Raw genomic sequence first — 18,187 nt, forward strand, 5'->3', positions numbered from 1 at the left:
AAGTCCAGGTTGCTGGCCAGTGACTAGTCTCTGAGATGACATAGCCTTCCCTAAACTTCCTTCCCCCAGGCATTGGGCACACTTCTGGTTTCTGTACTTCTGCAGCCACAAAGAATTCTGTGAGACAAACCAATGCAATCATCAACACATCAGGACTCATGCTCAGAGTTCTGACTGCCCCCTCTGCCATCTGTCTTGTACATGCTCCTTTCTCTGCATTCTCATCTTCACCAGTGGAACATTCTGAAAATGTCATGGTTCCTTCAGACCACACTTAGTATACCCTGATTCTTCCACTATACTTGCTGGCACGATTTCTATACATTTGGCTTCAGGGAGAATTATTTATACTGAATGGATGAAACATGAAATACTTTTCTCTTTAGAACTGCAGGTTCAGGAAAAGGCAGAGGGGAAGGTAACTAACATTTATGGACATCTGATGAGGACCTCAGAGAGGTTCCTCACTCGCCCAAGTCTACACATCCAACAAATGATAGAGTAAGGATTTGGACCTGGGACTTTCTGACAGTAAAACCTACTCTCTCTCTCTCTCTTTGCCACAGCAGGCTGCTTCCTGGTCCCTCTGATTTCCATCTGATGTGGCTAAATGATGTTTTCTGATGCTGCTTTGTTGGTACCTCAGTTAAGAACTGAGCATAAAACAAACCTTCATTTTCTCTGTAGATTCTGCATTTTTCTTTGTTAGTCCTGAGCCCAAATTCCCTTCCCTATTACACTTACAGATCACCTGCCGCTTTCTCACTCAGCAGAAGCCAGTGATAAGGAATAAGCAAAAACATCCTGTAGGAATAAGCAAAATACATCCTGTAGGCACTTTTTAATGGGTTTGTCAAGTGTCCCAAAACAAAACATAACTAACATCACATGCATTTGCTTTCTTGTGTCCTACCAAGACTCAAACACAGGAAATCCTATTTCTGTGCTTTGCTTTGTCTGCATTCCCCAATGGATGTTCGTTGTTACCATAGAAAGTCAAAACTTGGAGGGAGCTGGAAGCCATTTTTTCTACCATCTAAAAAATCATTTTAAAGACGAGGACACTGAATTTAAGCCAACAGCCCATGATCTCACGGCCTTTCCCAAGACCCCACAACAAGCTAGGGGCAGAGCTCCGAACCTCTGGCCTCCCAAACTGAGCTTCTCCTAGTTGACTGCCTTGATATGGGGCAGTTTTGCAGGAAAGATTTGCTCCTGTGAGCTCAATCGGGGCAATGGCTACCTATTTTTAAATATGGTTAATGTCAAAAACTGCCTCTCATGTGTGGGATAGTTCCATTCTTGAATAGACACATTATGAATAGACAAACCAACCACCACTCATTCTTATTTATAACACTCTAACTTCACAAATTCCCAGGCACACTCATAGGTTTTTCTGCCTATATGAAATTAGTCAGCAATAGTAAATGTTGAAGCATTGGTTCAGTAAGTACAGCCTAAATGCCAACTGTCTGCTGGGATGGTGCTAGGTTTTTTTACACATAGGCATTTGATAAATTTGAATGTGGACCATCTCCCCAAAGTAGATTAAGAAATCTCCCCTACTTTGGACTGGAGCATGTTACAAACTGTTGAAGAACACCCCGGTGCCTCAAGAATATATCTTCTAGAACCATCTCCATATTCGATGCATCCTTAAGAATAGAGGGGAAATAGTCAGCATTTGGCAAGAGCTGCCTCATTCCACTTGACAGAGACTGGGAATGAGGGCTAACCTATGGTGAAGTTTGAGCCTGTTTTACATCTTCCAAGTAACTACTGCCCTCTAGTGCTTTTATAGAAATAAAGTAAAACATACATCTGGGAGAATGTAAATCCAATTTCAGTTTTTCAATTAATGATATGCCTCAGCAGCCTTGGTGGGTAGGAGAGGATACTGCACTGGGGTCGACCAGTTGTCGCTCCCAAGGCTGACATTCAGCCAATTCACACTGGTATTTCCATGCATGTTAAAACACTGTAATGCTTCCGGGCCAGTTGGCAAAAGGCAACTCCTCTAAGCCCCCTGAGTACCCATGCCACCACCTCAGAACCAGGCCAGGGTCCAGGACCCCCTGCCTGCCCCTCTCCCAAGACATCTCCACCAACCAGGAACTAAAGCTTTCATGCTTGGCAAAGCAGGGGCCCCCAGGCTGTGTGCAAGCACATTTCATCAACAGCATTATTACAAATGCCTTGTATACCTACAAAGTATTCTTTACAGATCTTAGAGTAGTTCACAGGCCCACAGACAGATACCTGGGGAGATGGTCTATACTGACCTTGTCCACAAGCACCACTGTTTCGGGAGTATATTGCCCTTGCAGACTTTACTCCTCAATAGCTCACATTTGAAAAGCTAGAAGAAGGGACCCACGTGGTCAAAGAACTCAGGCAGCCACTTTTGCAGCAGTTGCTGTAAGAATGTTCCCCAACCATGGGCCAAATATTTGCAGAAGACAAGGAAAAGTCACCCACATCTGGATACTTTTCACCTCTCCCTAAGAATGGCATTTCTCTACATCTGCTTCTTGAGCAGAAAGGATGAGCCCTCTTTATCTTCAGGTATAGCTCATGGAAGCCCAAAGGTTTAGCCTAGACTTTCCAAGTTTACATGCCTACTTCAGAATAGAAGATAGGAAAAAAGAAAAGATTCACAAGCATGAATCACTATAGGAAGATGGCCCATCAAGCTTTAGGAAGAGTCCTATCTGCCATCTCAATCTGCTTTATCTACTTAACCATCACGTCAAGGGCAGAAGAGTAGTAACACAAGACACAGACATTTGTTTAGTCTATTAGGGCTCAGATGAACCAAAACATCTGGGACCAAGTCACATGCAGAAACATAACCTAAAATAGTCCCTCCATTCTTGAAACCTGAAGTACACGGATCAGGCATTGCAATGTTTGACCTACTTAAAATATAGCAAAATTGGCAGTGTTTATTTACTTGGTATATATTTCAAACTTTTACATTTTAAATAATATTAAATTTTAATATCTAAATATCTTTTCATTGTATCCCTTCTGTGAAAATAGCCTGAATGAAAATTAATTCGTGCATATATATTAAACAATAGAATCGTTTTATTATCCATATACTGTAGGGGTTTTTTTTGGTCTTTTTCTATTTTTATTTGACACATATGTAAGAGGTCTTGTCTTTCTGACAAGGTGGAAGTTTACCTGAACTCTGTGGTCCTGGAAAACAGCACAGGTTAAGAAATCCCCACGCTTTGTGCTACTGCACAAGATGGCCTTAACTTCTCCTTAGCTTGACTAAACTGCAGACAGACTTCTTCCTGACTCTAGGCCCCTGACTTCTCACACCCTGGCCCTTAAAGAACCCAGACAGAACTTGTTCTACCTGGCCTGGGCAGTCAGCTCAGGAGCCAGCACCACCTAATGGGCACACCCTCCAGAACTCTTCCATTAGCTCCTCCCAGCATAGAAAACTCTGCTGCCCTCTGCTTCAGGAGAGTTGGGCTCTCTCTCTCCCGATTGTGGTGGCCTTCTGGCCTCTCCCCCTCTCTCTTTCACAGCAGCCTTCTGCTCGCTCTCTTTTCTCTATTGTCTCTAGTGTTGAATAAAGTCATCCTTACCGGCTTCACATGGTCCAGTGCAAAATTTTCCTTGACATCTATTTGCTTTGAAATGCAATTTTTAAAAGTTGAGCTAGTTTTCCAAATCATCTACCAAACCTCCTAGATGCACATCCATGTATTCAGTGATACCTGTTTAATAACCTTTCCCTCTCTGACATGTCAGATGCCTAAGATTAGACACCTCTCAGCAATGTACTGCCTATATTCTGATTGGAAATCTACAACTTATTTCCAGTAAAATAATATTTCCACTGTAAAATAGGTACAATGTAGGTTTCTAAAAATTGCCCTTCTTAAGACTATTAGTACAAATACCAGTAAATTAGCTTATACATTTTAAAGAAGTTTAGTTTTATCACATGAAAATACTTCTGAGGCTGATAGAGTTTACTTTGCGATCTTAGGGGAGAAATATTTTAAAGAATGCTTTGTAATTTGTTCATTGATTGTTTACCAGTTGTTTTCTTAAGCATTTTCAAGCAGTTCTTTTGTGATATAGTCCAAAGTCTAATCTTCCTGGAAAGCCACTTTTATAGGCCTTTTGTTCATATTCTATTGAAATGATTACAAATTCTGACTCAGAGAAATCTGAATTGCTGAGATTATATTGGATGTAAGAAGTGGATGCAAGGAAGTCTTTTTTGAATGGTTCTCTCTCCTGAGCTGTGATGAAATAAAACTCCTTACCTGGTGAAATAAATGGTCAAATGTGGTAACTGCATTAACTTTAGTTGAGAACAGCTCCCAAAAGAGCTGTGCTTTCTAAAGGAATATATATTTATGGTCCTGGAAATTTTTAAACATTTTAAACCAACAGGGCCAAAACTGAATGGAGAGCTAAATGTGTGTTTTAAGATGCAATGACAATGGCCCCTTACTCCCCAGCTCACAGTTGGAACATTCCAGAGGGTGTATTAAGGTCCTGCCAAATAAATGCCCAGTTCATTCTGTAATTAACAATGGCTGCAACAACTTTTATTTCTCCATTTAACCTTGGTGGGTAGCTCTATTCTGTTTCCTTTTACCATGAATCTTTATGGAAAGCCCACTGCTGCCGTGAAAGCCATGCCTATAAATCCCCCCTCCAGGACTCTGCAAATGAAACACAATGTGCTTTAAGCAGGCCTCCAATTCAAAGGCTCTGTCGATGTGCTTTATTGCAATCCACAACAGCACAGGGTTTTGGACGGAGGGCAAGCACATACAGGTAGTGGCCAAGCAAGGTTCTAGGTATGTGGACAACTCTCTGTAAACCCACGTTGAATGAGGTCTGTGTGGAGCGATTTATTCCATTCTGCCTTTCTCTTATCTCCCACCAGATCAGGTTCATACCAAGCCACACTTTATCACCCTCTGTGCATCACTAGACAGGTATTTGCAAAAATCATCACCACGTGGGAATAGCCAGAATGGGGGTCACCAACTCCTAGGTAACAGAGCATCTACCCCCCACCCCACCCCCCACCCCCACCGAGCCTAGGAAATAGCAAGCACCCTGCCACCACACACAGGTCCTTAGGACAAGGCCTGAGTGAAACCCAGCAGTTTCTAAGGAAGAGGATTTTCATTTGAACCAGACAGGACAACCATATTCAGAAATCTACTGCTGATTGGTAAATATGTAAAAATACTCTTACAAACAAGATATGTATTTCACTAATTGTAAGGGCATTGTACTTTGTTTTCCTTATCGATTTAATACCCATCCTCTCTGCTAGCTGTAAGCTCCATGGAGGCAGGAGCTAGGACCCACCATCTTATCAGGGTAATCCCAGGGCTTAGTGCAGAGACTGGCACACAGTCAGGGCTCAATAAGGATTTGTTAAATGAATGAATAGCTAAGTGGATGAATCCATATGAACTCTTTCATATTTAGATTCATGCTTCCACTCACTCTGGGTAAAACAACGAAGTGAATTTTCCATTCACAGCTTCAAGATATGACGGTTAAGTATTTTCACCATGTCTCATTTCCCAAAGACCCTATGGAAGAGTCTGCACTAGGGTTTTAGTGGCAGAGGAATCAGTCCAGGCTTGTAGAGAGAGCACCATCCTTGGCCTTGTAAGCCACTCCCAGCTCTACACGTGGCCTTGGACCCATCATTCAACCTCCTAGAATCCCAATATGCAAAACAAAAAAGTTGAAAAAAGTGATTCCTGAAGTTCCTCCCAGCTGATTCAGTCCATGTAGGAAGACAGTTGAGTCCTTCCTGTATGAAAATAATCTCTAGTGCCAAGTCTTAAAGGTTTGTTTAAAGCTGTTTATTATTATTTTTAATGAGGGAACACAATGTACCAGGAAATCACAGGAGTGAATTATTTTTTACATGATCTCAGGCTGATGTGCTATAAACATTATACATAAGCACGCTTCTTTCACTAATCATTTTTAATAAAACAAAAGATCAAAACTCAGCATCACGAGGTGACACAATACAACTGAGACTATTAAAAGTGGCAATTCCCCAACTGGGCATCACAAAATACATCATGAACCACAAACAGATTTGCTCAACAAAGTAGAACTTTATCCCTTTAACCCCCCAGGGATGCCAACAAGAGTTTCTTAGGGTGGAACGTTAAATGCAAAAGAACCAAATGGCCAGGAATGCTGTACATTATTCCCCCAAGGACCTGCCACAGAGACTAGTCTTAAAGAACCATTTACCTCAGCAACAGCAACAGCATTTAAGAAGTGGCCAGGCACTATTGCCAGTTCATCCTTCACAGTGAAAGTCTGCAGACAATGGCTGCAGCCTTGATCCAATGGCCTCGTGATGGATGAGATGGGAATTGCCTTTGGCTGGTTAGCTGGTTGGTTTAAGATACCATAAAGATAATATAGAAGTGACATCTTGGAAATCAATGGAGTTAATCCCAAAATTATTGGAGCCGCTCCCAGCACTCAAAACTTCATCAATTTTTGGATTTAGAAGATCCATTAAACTAAAAATGCAAACTGTAACTGCCTTATAAATTTCTTAAGTCACAGGTGCTCACTGGCTTGTATTATCCCACTGAAGAATGCTCTAAGGGATGTAGCCGTTTGGGTTTACATAGTTCTCCTTTATTAAGGTAGGCGATGCATTTCCGTCACAAGAATATGGCAAATATATTACAGTTATATTATGTCAAGCCTCTTATTATCAACACTGCATTTTTGTTAGGTAACATCTATAAAACACTGGGAGAAATATCATTACACAATGTTTCATGGAGATATATAAACATATTTATATATATAGGAAATCAGAGAGAATGAGGGTTTCAAATAAATAGAGTTAATGTATTTTCTTTCCATTTCAAAAAAATACCCCAAAACAAAGAAAAGTTGAATGATGTGATAGGGGACCAGGGAAGCAAAATTAACATTTCAACCATTAAAACTGATCTCCTATTGAGAATGAAGACGTGTCATAAAAATTTACTCTTCCCCCTGCTTACCTGCTACTCTAGAGAATAACACTCGACCTAGCCATGCTCATTCTATTTGAAATGTTTGGAGATTTCTGGTAGTGAAGGTATGGCTTTTTACAGCCATTACGAGCACTGCAAAGCAACTCAGACGATGGGTCATTGCAGATAGGGTTCACCTGGCCTCGGCAAGTTCGCCTCCAAGACCAAGAGCTCTTACCTGGCTGGCCCTTCCATGGCTAGACAGTTTTGTGTAGTCAAGAGTTCGATCTACTGCTGGCACTTGCCAGGGCAGCTTGTCCTTGATTCCTCTTCCCACTTTCACCCCATTCGTGTTCCAAGTTGGGTTCTCAGGAGAGTGGGATCTCTTGGAGCACCGAAGGAAAACATCTGACACCCACTGCACTCACTCCCCACCTCCCATGCCGATGACATCTGCTGTCAAAGCCCTGAACCTGGGACACACAGTATAGCTTCCCCATGAGACCTGGCCAGTTATAACGCACGCCGGTCATGTTTTAAAACAAAAGGGAGGAGTTTACACTGCCTCCCCACCCCACCCTCCATCCCCCATGTTGTCCAGTGTTTTGTTCTCACCAGCAGAGCGCTCACTGAACACTGCGTGCACTGTTTCTGGGTGAGCAGAAAAGTCAAATGCGAGTATTGAAGACAGTGAGCTTGAGTTTCACAAGTGATCTGTGTAGTAGAGAAAAGTAACTACTCCACCTACAGGAAGAAGAGCTCCTGGATTAAATGAGCTGTTGCATCGTGAGCTTGCTAAGTGCCTCCTCCCGATGGCAAATTAAATGGCTATAAGGAGTTGTGCTTGCATTTCCTTAGTTCACGCTGAGTTTCCTGAGACCTCAAATACCAAGTCCTCCCAAAGTATGGCTAGCGCACCGGCAAATATTTGCAGAAGCCATATCTGGAGATGAAAACCATAACAGAGTTGTATATAAACAGAATATCTACCCCATTAAATTTCTTTGACTAGAGCGAAACGAGAACACTTATTCTTAAATTTACGACGTAATCACCATGGAAGGCTTTGGACACCTGGGAGAGAAAGTTGGTCTCTATGGAAATTGCGCAAATATTTGTTTTTATGTATCAGGGTATCTTCAATGCTAATGTGCCAATTTTCAACAGATGATACTTTTAAATGCAAAAATATATGTATCCTGTACTTCAACCACAATATTCATATGATGAGTCCAACGTCCTGTCAAGTCAGTTTGTCAGGTCACTGGGCTCCAAGGAGTTTCTGGGAGGAGCTTGAGTGTTTCTCACCATCAAAATCGTTTGAATACATGGTCCTTGCACCTCACTTGGGGAAGGGCACACACCTTGCTTGCACCTTTTTTGTGTGTACACTCACAGGAAGGTGTTTTCTTTCTTACCAGCGCTTTAGACTCTGGAGACCTGAAGCCAAGCCCGCAGCTCCCTGATTCTACGGGTGGCTCAGGCACCCCCAAATCTGAGTCACAAACACACCGACAGGGAAATGGGTCCTAAACTAGGGGTCAGAAAGCCAACTTCTCCTTCTGTGCCATCCAGCGTGTCCCCTGGACAGCGGCAGACAGGAAATGCGGGTGCATTTAAGGTGTCCTGGACCGGGTGCTTGGACCTTCCCTTCCCATGGGGTGCTCACATCAGGACCTGCTCTCGAGTCTCTGGCAGTCGAAGTGCAATCAGGCCACCTCCCACCAGAGAGGCAGCGGCCAGAAGGATGGGGACCACTTTGGTTATCCCCACAAAAGAAGCAAAGATGGTATTTCCCAGGATGGCCCCAAATTTGCATAATCCATTGAGGATGCCAAAGGCTGTTGCCCTGCGAAAGAAGAAGAAAGCAAGTCATGCTGAAGACACAAGCTGGATGGCAGTCGATGGGTGAGGCAGGCTCCCTTTGTCCTTTAGGGTTGGGTCAGTATTGCGAGGGGTGTGGGAGAGATTTTTTCCCAACTGTAGAATTAGCATATGATCATTTTAGGCAAATGTGGAAGTACAGGGCCTCATAAAGACTCAGGGTAAAGACCACATGGAGGAACTTCACCACTGAAAGGCAACAGCCCCTATTAACATTTGGGGATATTTCCCTCAAGGTTTTTTTTTTTTTTTAATCCCTTTAAAACATATCTTTTTAAAAAAAAATTTGGGCAGATAGTCCATGCTATTGTGAAATACTGAGAGAATGAAGAATTTTGCAAAGCCCAAATTTTAAGTGGCTCGCCCTTAATAATAAGTACCCTCACCCTCTGGTAGCAGAGACCGACTGCTAGTTGTCCTTAAATAGCATTTCTCTACATGGAAGACTACATTTTCCAGACCCCCTGGCCCCAGGGCAGGGGCCATATGATGAGGTTCTGTCTAACAGGATGTAAGTGGCAGCTCCAGAGAATGTGCAGTAACAAGTGTCATGAATGGGTCGTTTGCTCCCAGGCTGCCTGCTGCAGATTTTTATGGGGAAAAAATATACAACATATACCTTTTAGAAGCAGCAGTTATTCAGGGTTTCTGTCACCCATGGTAGAACCTCATCCTAATTTTTGCTCCTTGATCCTACTTTCCAGCGATAATAATTAGCCATCTGTCTTCCTTGACCCATCCACATACATAGATAATATTCCCAAGACTACCTCTCCCCCACCGAAGTGAAATGTTTCTTTTTTCACACACAGATTTATTAAGAATGGGAGTATATTTCTCTACTTACAATTCTTTTTATATTTTTGCCTTTAACTATTCCGCATTGTAGCTTTGTAATAACTGGACCTTATACCAGTCGTGTATATGTTTTAAGAATTTTCCTGGATATTTTCACATATGTATTTTTCCAAATAAACTTAGAATAATTGCTTCAAGTTCCCAGAAAGAAAAGAATTCCATTGAATTTTAAATGGGCTCTATTGACGTTAGAGAAAAACTTAGGAACACTTGACATTTTTGTAAGGCTGACTCTTCTTACCCAAGAATGAGTTCTTTTTCCACATGGAGTTAAGCCTTTTTTTAATCTCTCCATAAAGCTTTATACTTTTCCTCACATAAGTGTTTCTCCTTTCTCATTCACTTGACGCCGAGGTGTTTTATGATTTTTGCTGTTTACTAAGTGGATTTTAATTGTATTGGTAGCATTTCTTGATATAGTCAAAGAACCACGCATTGCTAAGTTAGTTTCATCATCGCCCACCTTACCAGATGATTTTATCGTCTCTCATAGCTTCTTTGGGCCGGAGCAGCCCGGGTGCGCCAGGGGAGAGGCACGGGGAGAGACTGACCTCTGGCTGGTGGGGTACAGCTCCACCGTGACCACGTCCAGCGCGTTCCAGGCCGCGATGCTGGCCCCGCAGAAAAGGCACTGCCAGCCGATCATCGCTGACTCGCTGTTGCCAAAAAACAGGAAGAAGCAGCAGACCGCTGAGATCAACATGGAGCCGCCTGCGGGGGAGACAAAGGGGAGCTTGGGGCCTGGTTGCTGGACACGACTCTCCCCCACAGGTCTTGCCGCATCTCCCAGCCTCACAGGAGGTAACAAGCCTGACCCCCACGCGGTGCCCAGGCCATGGGACCAGAGCCCCCTGCACGGGGCAGGCCGCCTCCGAGAAGGAGTCTGCCACAGTGTGACCCTGTCCCAGCCCAGGTGGGGGACGGGGCAGAGGGGTGTGTCCTGAGAATCGATTATGTGTTAGGTGCTCTTCTCGGGGCCTGAGATACATCAATACCATGTCAAACATTCCCCTTCTTTTGTAGCTTACATAAAAACAGCACCTACTTCGTAGGGCTGCAGGGAGGGTCACATGTGCTAATATTTATAAAGTGCTTGGAACAAGGCTTGCCCTATAATAAACTCTTCATCAAGATCTGTTAAATGAAATTTCTACTTTCTGTCTGCCTCCCCCAGCGGACCACGTGCTCCTTATGTGCAGTGAAACTCTCTGCCTCGGCTGCTGTATTCCCAATGCCCACTGCAGAGCCTGGAGAGAAGCCGTGCTGCGTAAATAAAAGTTCATTAAATGGATAAACGAGGGGGTAACAGCCTCATCAGGAAAATGTCTACTCCACGTCAACAAGAAACCACTTCCACCCAAAAAACAGGCACAGCTCCGGTGGATTCTGTAGGTAGGTTTATCTGGGGCCCACGGATGGGGCAATTTCAAGGCAGGTCCCGCTCACCCTAGAGGGACGGCCTGGAATAGAGACTGGGTGGGCACCGATTAGTGACTGTGCCCTGGGGGTAGCACAGCTGACCCCTGCAGGCCTTTTACTAAGGACTGGGGCTACAGAGCAACGAAGACACCATCTGAGCTCTTAAGGAGCTTGCGATCAGGTCAATACAAAATGTAGACATTAAAAAAATATTAGAATATGAAGAGTTTTTAAATATTAGTTCTAGAGCTCTAATTTGGGGCACTATCTCTTTATTTAATGTTTTAGAAATCAGTTTTGATTTGGGATGCCTGCATAATGCCAAGAAGGGCTTCATGGAAAAGACAAGGTTGACCCCCACCCCCCGCCCTGCCTGCCACCTGTGCGCAGCCTGACCTCTGGCCCCGTGTGGGGCCCGGCCAGGGGCACTGGGCCACTCTCCTTTCTACATGCACTCTGCTTCCCAAGCACATCCCCAGCAACCCCAGGATCTGGGCAAATTAGTTACCGTTAAACCCTGGGACTCAAGGTCTGGTGAGAAAAATGGCAGAGGTGTCCCTTGTTTATGCTGACACCCCTCACCTCATTTGAGCACGTGGAGTTATTACTTTTACAGCCATGAAGCAGAAGCTCAGAGACATAAAAGTAGTTGCATCAACTCATAAAGCTAATCTGGCAGAGAAGGCGTCCTGGCTCCCAGCTGCAGCTGTGTTCGTGACGCCGTCCTGTAGTGCCTTCAGCTGAGGAGCCTGGAGCATCCAGCTAAGCTAGTAAACTGTCCATCTGAGATGGTCAGGTCAGTTCAGCAGCATTCCTGAGTGTCAACTGTGTGGCAGGCAGTGTGCAAGGCCTGGGGTTGCAGACATTAGGAAGGCTCTGTCTCTTCCCTTAGGCACTTCTGCCTCTAACAGAGAACAACTACATCCTCACCATAAGGTTAAAAAGCCAAAATCACAAACATTTCCTGTGCTTGCCAATTCTGAATATTAATGCTACTATGTATTATAATAACACTCAATACAAGCCAAACCCCAGGAAACGATTTCCTTCCCATGAAGAACTGCTCAATTTTCTCTGACAAAATGACTAGGTGATTTATTTTGTTTCCCTTTAACCCTTTTTGTTAGGAAGCTTGGTATTAATTTTACTGATCAACCATATCCCTAGGGAAAATGCTCAATGGCACATTTATTAATGTGCTGTTTGACCCTCAGCCCTGGCCTTGACTCAGATCCTAACACACATTTTTCCCTGGTCCTAAAGGTATGCATTTTCCTTCTTGCTTACCATGCATGGCACGTATTTCTTTTATAAGCTGCTGCAAATCAATGGGATGAGGCACAAAATACATTACCATAGCTGCCATTTTGGAGAACCCACAGTGGGCCAAGCACTACAAGGCATTTTGTATACATTATTTCAACCCTCATGAACCCTACCAGTTTGTGATGGGTATCTTCGTCTTATAGATAAGAAAACTGAGGCCCAGAGAAGTAAAGTGACATGTTCAAAGTCAAACAGCCATTAGATGACAGGATCCCAACACGAATCTGATCAACTCCCAAGCCCAAACTCTTCTCACTGCAATTGTGAAAATCGTATTATTGTGTCATCACTCTTGTGTCATCATGTTATTACTATTATAGTTATTGGTTTTATGTTTTACTCTTTGTGTTTCTGCTATAAAATAAGTAATGAGTACTTTAAACCCTTCAAACCATCATTTAAGATTATTTTACATGTTTTTCTGACAGTCTTATGAAGCAGGTAGGGTAGGCATTTTTAATATCCTTATTTTCCAGATGAGAGACTCAAGTTTTTAATAGAATACATGACTGTCACAGAGTTGCTTAGTCACAAATGAAAGAGTCCCTTCCTGGACCAGAGGTCACAGACCATCTCCATGGAGCCCTTGGCTCTGAGGCTGGGATCCAAGGTAATGGGTTCCACAATGCCATGCTCAGGAACAGACCCAATCTTGGTTTTCTATGCAGAATTTATTTTAGAAAAAAAATTCTATAAGCAGCCCAGGTGTCCACCAATCGATGAATGGATAAACAAAATGTGGCATATACACATAAGGGAATATTATTCAGCATTAAAAAGGAACAGTGTTCTGATACTTGCAACATCATGGATGGACCCTGAAGACATCATGTTGAGTGAAATAAGACAGACACAAAACAACAAATATTGCATGTTCTCACCGATATGAAATAATGAGAACATGCAAACTCACAGAGTTAGATCTCAAATACAGGTTACCAGGCGCTACACTGGGGGTAGGGGATGGGGAGTTAACGCTTAATTTGTATAGAATTTCTATTTAGGTTGATTGTAGAGATTTGGAAATGGATGGTGGTGATGGAAGCACAAAATTGTGAGTGTAACTAACAGCACTGAGTTATATATGTGAATGTGGCTTGAAGGAGAATTTTTAGGTCATGGATGTTACTAGAATAAAAAATGTAAAAGATAAAACATAGGACTGTACAACACAGTAAACCCTATTATAAAAGGTAAACTATAGTTCACAGTGTAATTATTTAAAAACTTTTTCATGAATTATACAAACATGCTACACTAAGACAGGGTGTTACTAATAGGGTGGTATATGGGGGAAAATACACCTTAATGTAAACTATGGACTCGAGTTAATAGTATAATTACAATATTCTATCATCAGTTGTAACATTGGCACCACACTAAGGCAAAGTACTAATAATGGGGTGGGGGTATATTGGAACGCTATAGTTTTCATATGATTTTTCTGTAAACCTACAACTTCTCTAATTAAGGTAATGATAATAAAAATAAAGAATCCCACTGCTATAATACATTTGAAAGCCACTTCCCTGCCCCACTGGAGTGCAGCTGTGGCAGCTCCTAACAGCTTACCGATCATCCTGAGCCTTCCAATTCTATCCATGAGCAGGGCAGAAATGATATTTCCAGGCAAGACAGACAGGCTACCCAGGAAGCTGACGAGGTAAATCAGGAAGTCATTATCTTGCTCGAAGTCCATGTGGCAGCCCTCCTTCTGCTCCAGAAAGGTGGAGTTGATAAACCGGCAATTGATGAACTTATGCTCATAGAGGTCTGAGGAGAAAAGGAAACCTTTGGTTCATGTGAAGTAGAGGGTAACTTGGGAGAGAAGGAGGAAAGGAGGAATGAAATCAGGCTCCCGTCCATGGGAAGGCCAAGCCAGCCTTGGCAGTCAAAATCAAGGTGACTTGTGACCAGCTATGAATGAATAGAGAAACATGTAGAACTTTCCCCTGCAAGTAAAGGAAAATGGAACTAACATTACTTGCGATCGTATCATCTCTCAACTTGGATAACAGCCCTGTTGGCACCAATGAGGCTGACCTCGAGAGCCACAGAGCTGGACTTCTCTTCCAAAACACCTGCTCATACATAGCTTAAGGCAAGAGTTGGGTCCAGGACTTAGCTGGCCACTCCAGAGCCCATGCTGTAGTCTGGACAGGAAACTGGCATTCTTAAAATAAAAACCATTCGCTTTGGATCTGGATTCCATGTCTTCAGATAACTTCTAAGACTAGTTGTTCTAGTAGAAAAAGCACTAAGTATGCTCTCAGGAAACCCAGGTTTAGAGAACTGGCTCTGTCACTGACCCCCATACCTTCCTGAGCTTCCATCTGTAAAAAAGATTGGATCTGATTATCTCTATTTCTCTATTGCTTCCCACACCTCTGACATATCATGATGACAAATGCTTTGCAAAACTCCCCATGCAAAGAGGATGCCAATGAAAAGGCATCATTAAAACTTGGAAGAAGAAAATGAAGTGCAATACCAGTTTTTAATGACAAATAGTAAATTTATGGAACTCATTATTAATATTTTAAGTCCAGGCTAAAAAGAAATTCGGGAAGATATATCTGTAATGGATTATTAAGAGACTGAGGGCTATTTGAAAAGGGAATGACATCATCAGGGGAAAAGATGCTCTTGCATAAAGTTTCCCTCAGTGCCAGTGCCAGGGAACAAGCACAGATCTGGACATAATGCAAGCATTTTGGTGGAAATGTCACAGTTTTTAGAGCCAAACACTTGAGGAATTAATCCAAGCCCCTCCACTTGCCAGCTGCAGCCTGGGTTAAATTGCTTAAGGCTTGGATTCCTTCTCTATAAGATGTAGATAAGAACAGCATATTCCTTGCTTGAAACAACCCTTATGTACCAATGCCACTTACTTTGTTATTAATTTATGATAAAAATAGTAAAAGTAACAAGGCATGGTGGAGTTGTGTGATTCCTGAATTACGGAAATTTGAAATGGTGTGATTTTCCCTTTTCATTTGTTACTAGGGGAACCCAAGGCTTAAAATGTGTAAGTTTCAAATTATTCAAGGTCTTCAAGACTGCACTCCATGCATAAAATCCAACCCTCCTGGAATATTGGGGTTTTTTTAATCTGCACCATCCTTTATGTTTCCACCAAAGACTCTTAGAGTATAGTATGACTCATTCAGGTCAGGAAATTTGCTCAGATTTTTTTTCCTTTTTACATGGGATAAAACTGAGACAGGGATAAACTAAATGTCTTGGTAAAAGCTGTGTAACTAATTTGTGTCACACCTGGAGCTAGAACATATTGTCCTCCTAGAGCTTGCTAGTAGTATCTGTGAACACATACCTAGTCCAGCAGCTCATGACTCAGCATTTCAGTTCTTATTCAAGACTAATAAGCCCTTGTTACAAGGCAACCCAGCTCTCATCTGCCCACGTTCTTACCTGTGTTATAAAAGATGGTTGATTCAATTGTGCAATTTTTGAAATAGGTATCAGTAGATGAAACATCTTCAAAATAGCACTCATCAAACAACGTGTCTTCAAAGAGTACGTGTTTAAAGTACATCTTTGTGAACCTGTGGAACACACATGAGCCCCTGAGTGATTCATTCATAGAAAAAGGAGCCTTGAGACCAAAATGGAAAATGAAGAAGGACAGAGAGAAGAGAACTGCAAGTCAAAGGTGCCGGGACATGACTTTCAACCCAATCTTTCCCCATTTCCTAGCTGTTTATTTCTGGGGAAAAGCTTCAGGACTGAGGAAGCCAGAGTTTAGTCTAAGCATACACAAGGTACTATGCATCAGCCTTGTGGTTCTCAATGCAGGTCCACTGACCTTCTGCATCAGGATGATAGAAAGGTGAAATCATGTGGTATAAAAATATTAAACATCTCACTTTATGGCGTGCTTTAAAAACATGCACATTCTTAGACTGCTCCTGTGAGGTCTGGATGCAACAGATTTGAAGAGGGCCTGAGAATCTTCATTTTTAAAAGTCTCCCCAACAAAGATGTGGGGAAATAGATATTTTTATATCCACTATACGTAGAATATAATTGGTACAGCTTCTTTAGAGGGTAATTTTGCAAAACTTCTAGTGCACATTCCCTTGGACTATCTCTAGGAATGTATCCTACACATATTCTTATTCATATGCAGGGGAAAACAATCATTCATATTCATTACTTATAACAGCAATGGAATACTATCTAGACAGGTAGATAAGATTGATAGATTCCATACAATATAATACTATGTAGTCATTTCTTCAAATGAGGAAGCTCTCAGTGTGCTAAACTAGACAATCTCCAAAATATGCCATTAATTGAAAACAGAAAACATCAAGATGTAGAATAGTGTTTATAGCAGGTAGCCATTCATGTGACAAGGATGTGGTGCATATGCTTCCAAATGCACAGGATCTATCTGGAAAGTTACACAAGAAACTGGTAGAAGTGTTTGGCCCTGGAGAGGGGCAATGGGTGTTACAAATGAGGTAATTTTCACTTTATACCAAGTGTACATACTACTTTTTCTTTAAAAATAAAATGCAAATAAACTAGTTAATGGGGCTGCAATAACATTTAGGAGTCACCCTATGGTTCCAAATCCTATATAAACTAATGAGGAAGCACATTACCTTTAAAAACATATACTAGCATACATTAACAACACTCTTGGATACACCAAGTTGACCAAGCTTGGTCAAACATTTAGGCTAGAAGCTTTTGAGTAAGTCTCCATTTGTCAAAAATTCTAGAAATTTTTGTTCATTCGTCTATTCATTCATTCTCATACGCAGTCTTCAGTCAACACTTACAGAGCATTGTTCTAGTGCAATGTGCATGGGGGAAAAGACACAGTCCCTGCCCTAGCATCCAATAGGAAATACTGACATGCCAATAGACAATCACAATTTAGTGGGGATCACGGAGGTAGAGGCAGCACAGGGTGTGGAGGGGCTCCGTCCCTCTTCAGGGCCACCAAATAATGCTGTCCATGACCACATGTGCCCTCACCTCTCATGCCATATGAAGGTCTGCTCAGCGCCCTAACCAAGACACCTATCATTAGCTTTTACTTTCGATGATTTTTTAAATTGTGAAACATAATATATATACAAAAAAGCAGTAAATTAACAAGTACATCTTAACAAGTAGACATACAACAGATTTTACAGTTTGGTATGGGTTACAGTGCCACAATTTTTTGTTTTTTTCTTCTAGCTGCTCTAAGACCCTGGAGACCAAAAGCAATTTCAATATCATGATTCAGCAATCATACCCATTTATTAAATCCTCTGTTATACTCCACCTTCTCTTTTTTCTCTTTTGTGAAAAATAACATACATACAAAAAAGCAATACATTTCAAAGCACATCACAACAATGAGTTGTAGAACAGATTTCAGAGTTTGGTATCACTAGCTTTTGCATAAAGAACTCTCACCCACCCCCTGCCATAAGAAAGCTGGGGCAAGTGTTTCTCACAAAGAGGCCACCAGACTACCAGCCTCAGAATAAAATGGGAAGCTTTATTAAAAAGACACAGTGACCTAGGTTCCAACCTAGACCTCGTAAACCATAATCACCAGAGTCAGGGACCAGATCCTGTACCTTTATCAAATGTCCCAGGGGATTATACTGACGAATATTTGAAAATCCCTTGTCCGGAAAAACAGATTATTTTGAGTAATTTTTCTT

The 18,187-nt window shown here is 42.1% G+C and overlaps 1 protein-coding gene across 4 annotated transcripts in view; it reads right to left on the reverse strand.

The window, feature by feature from the left end:
* Positions 1-5,876: 5,876 nt before the first annotated feature.
* SV2B (synaptic vesicle glycoprotein 2B) overlaps positions 5,877-18,187 on the reverse strand; it is a 119,033-nt gene continuing 106,722 nt past the window's right edge. For all 4 annotated transcript variants that reach the window (XM_077124121.1, XM_077124118.1, XM_077124120.1 and 1 more), the window contains 4 exons: positions 15,927-16,060; positions 14,067-14,267; positions 10,301-10,460; positions 5,877-8,856 (listed from right to left, as the gene is read on the reverse strand). In XM_077124121.1, coding sequence (XP_076980236.1) covers positions 8,673-8,856; positions 10,301-10,460; positions 14,067-14,267; positions 15,927-16,060 — 679 coding nt within the window. In that variant the 3' untranslated portion in view covers positions 5,877-8,672. The remainder of the gene's footprint in view (positions 8,857-10,300; positions 10,461-14,066; positions 14,268-15,926; positions 16,061-18,187) is intronic.

The sequence above is a fragment of the Tamandua tetradactyla genome, chromosome 12 (assembly GCF_023851605.1).
Source record: "Tamandua tetradactyla isolate mTamTet1 chromosome 12, mTamTet1.pri, whole genome shotgun sequence".
In the NCBI taxonomy this organism is placed as follows: domain Eukaryota; kingdom Metazoa; phylum Chordata; class Mammalia; order Pilosa; family Myrmecophagidae; genus Tamandua; species Tamandua tetradactyla.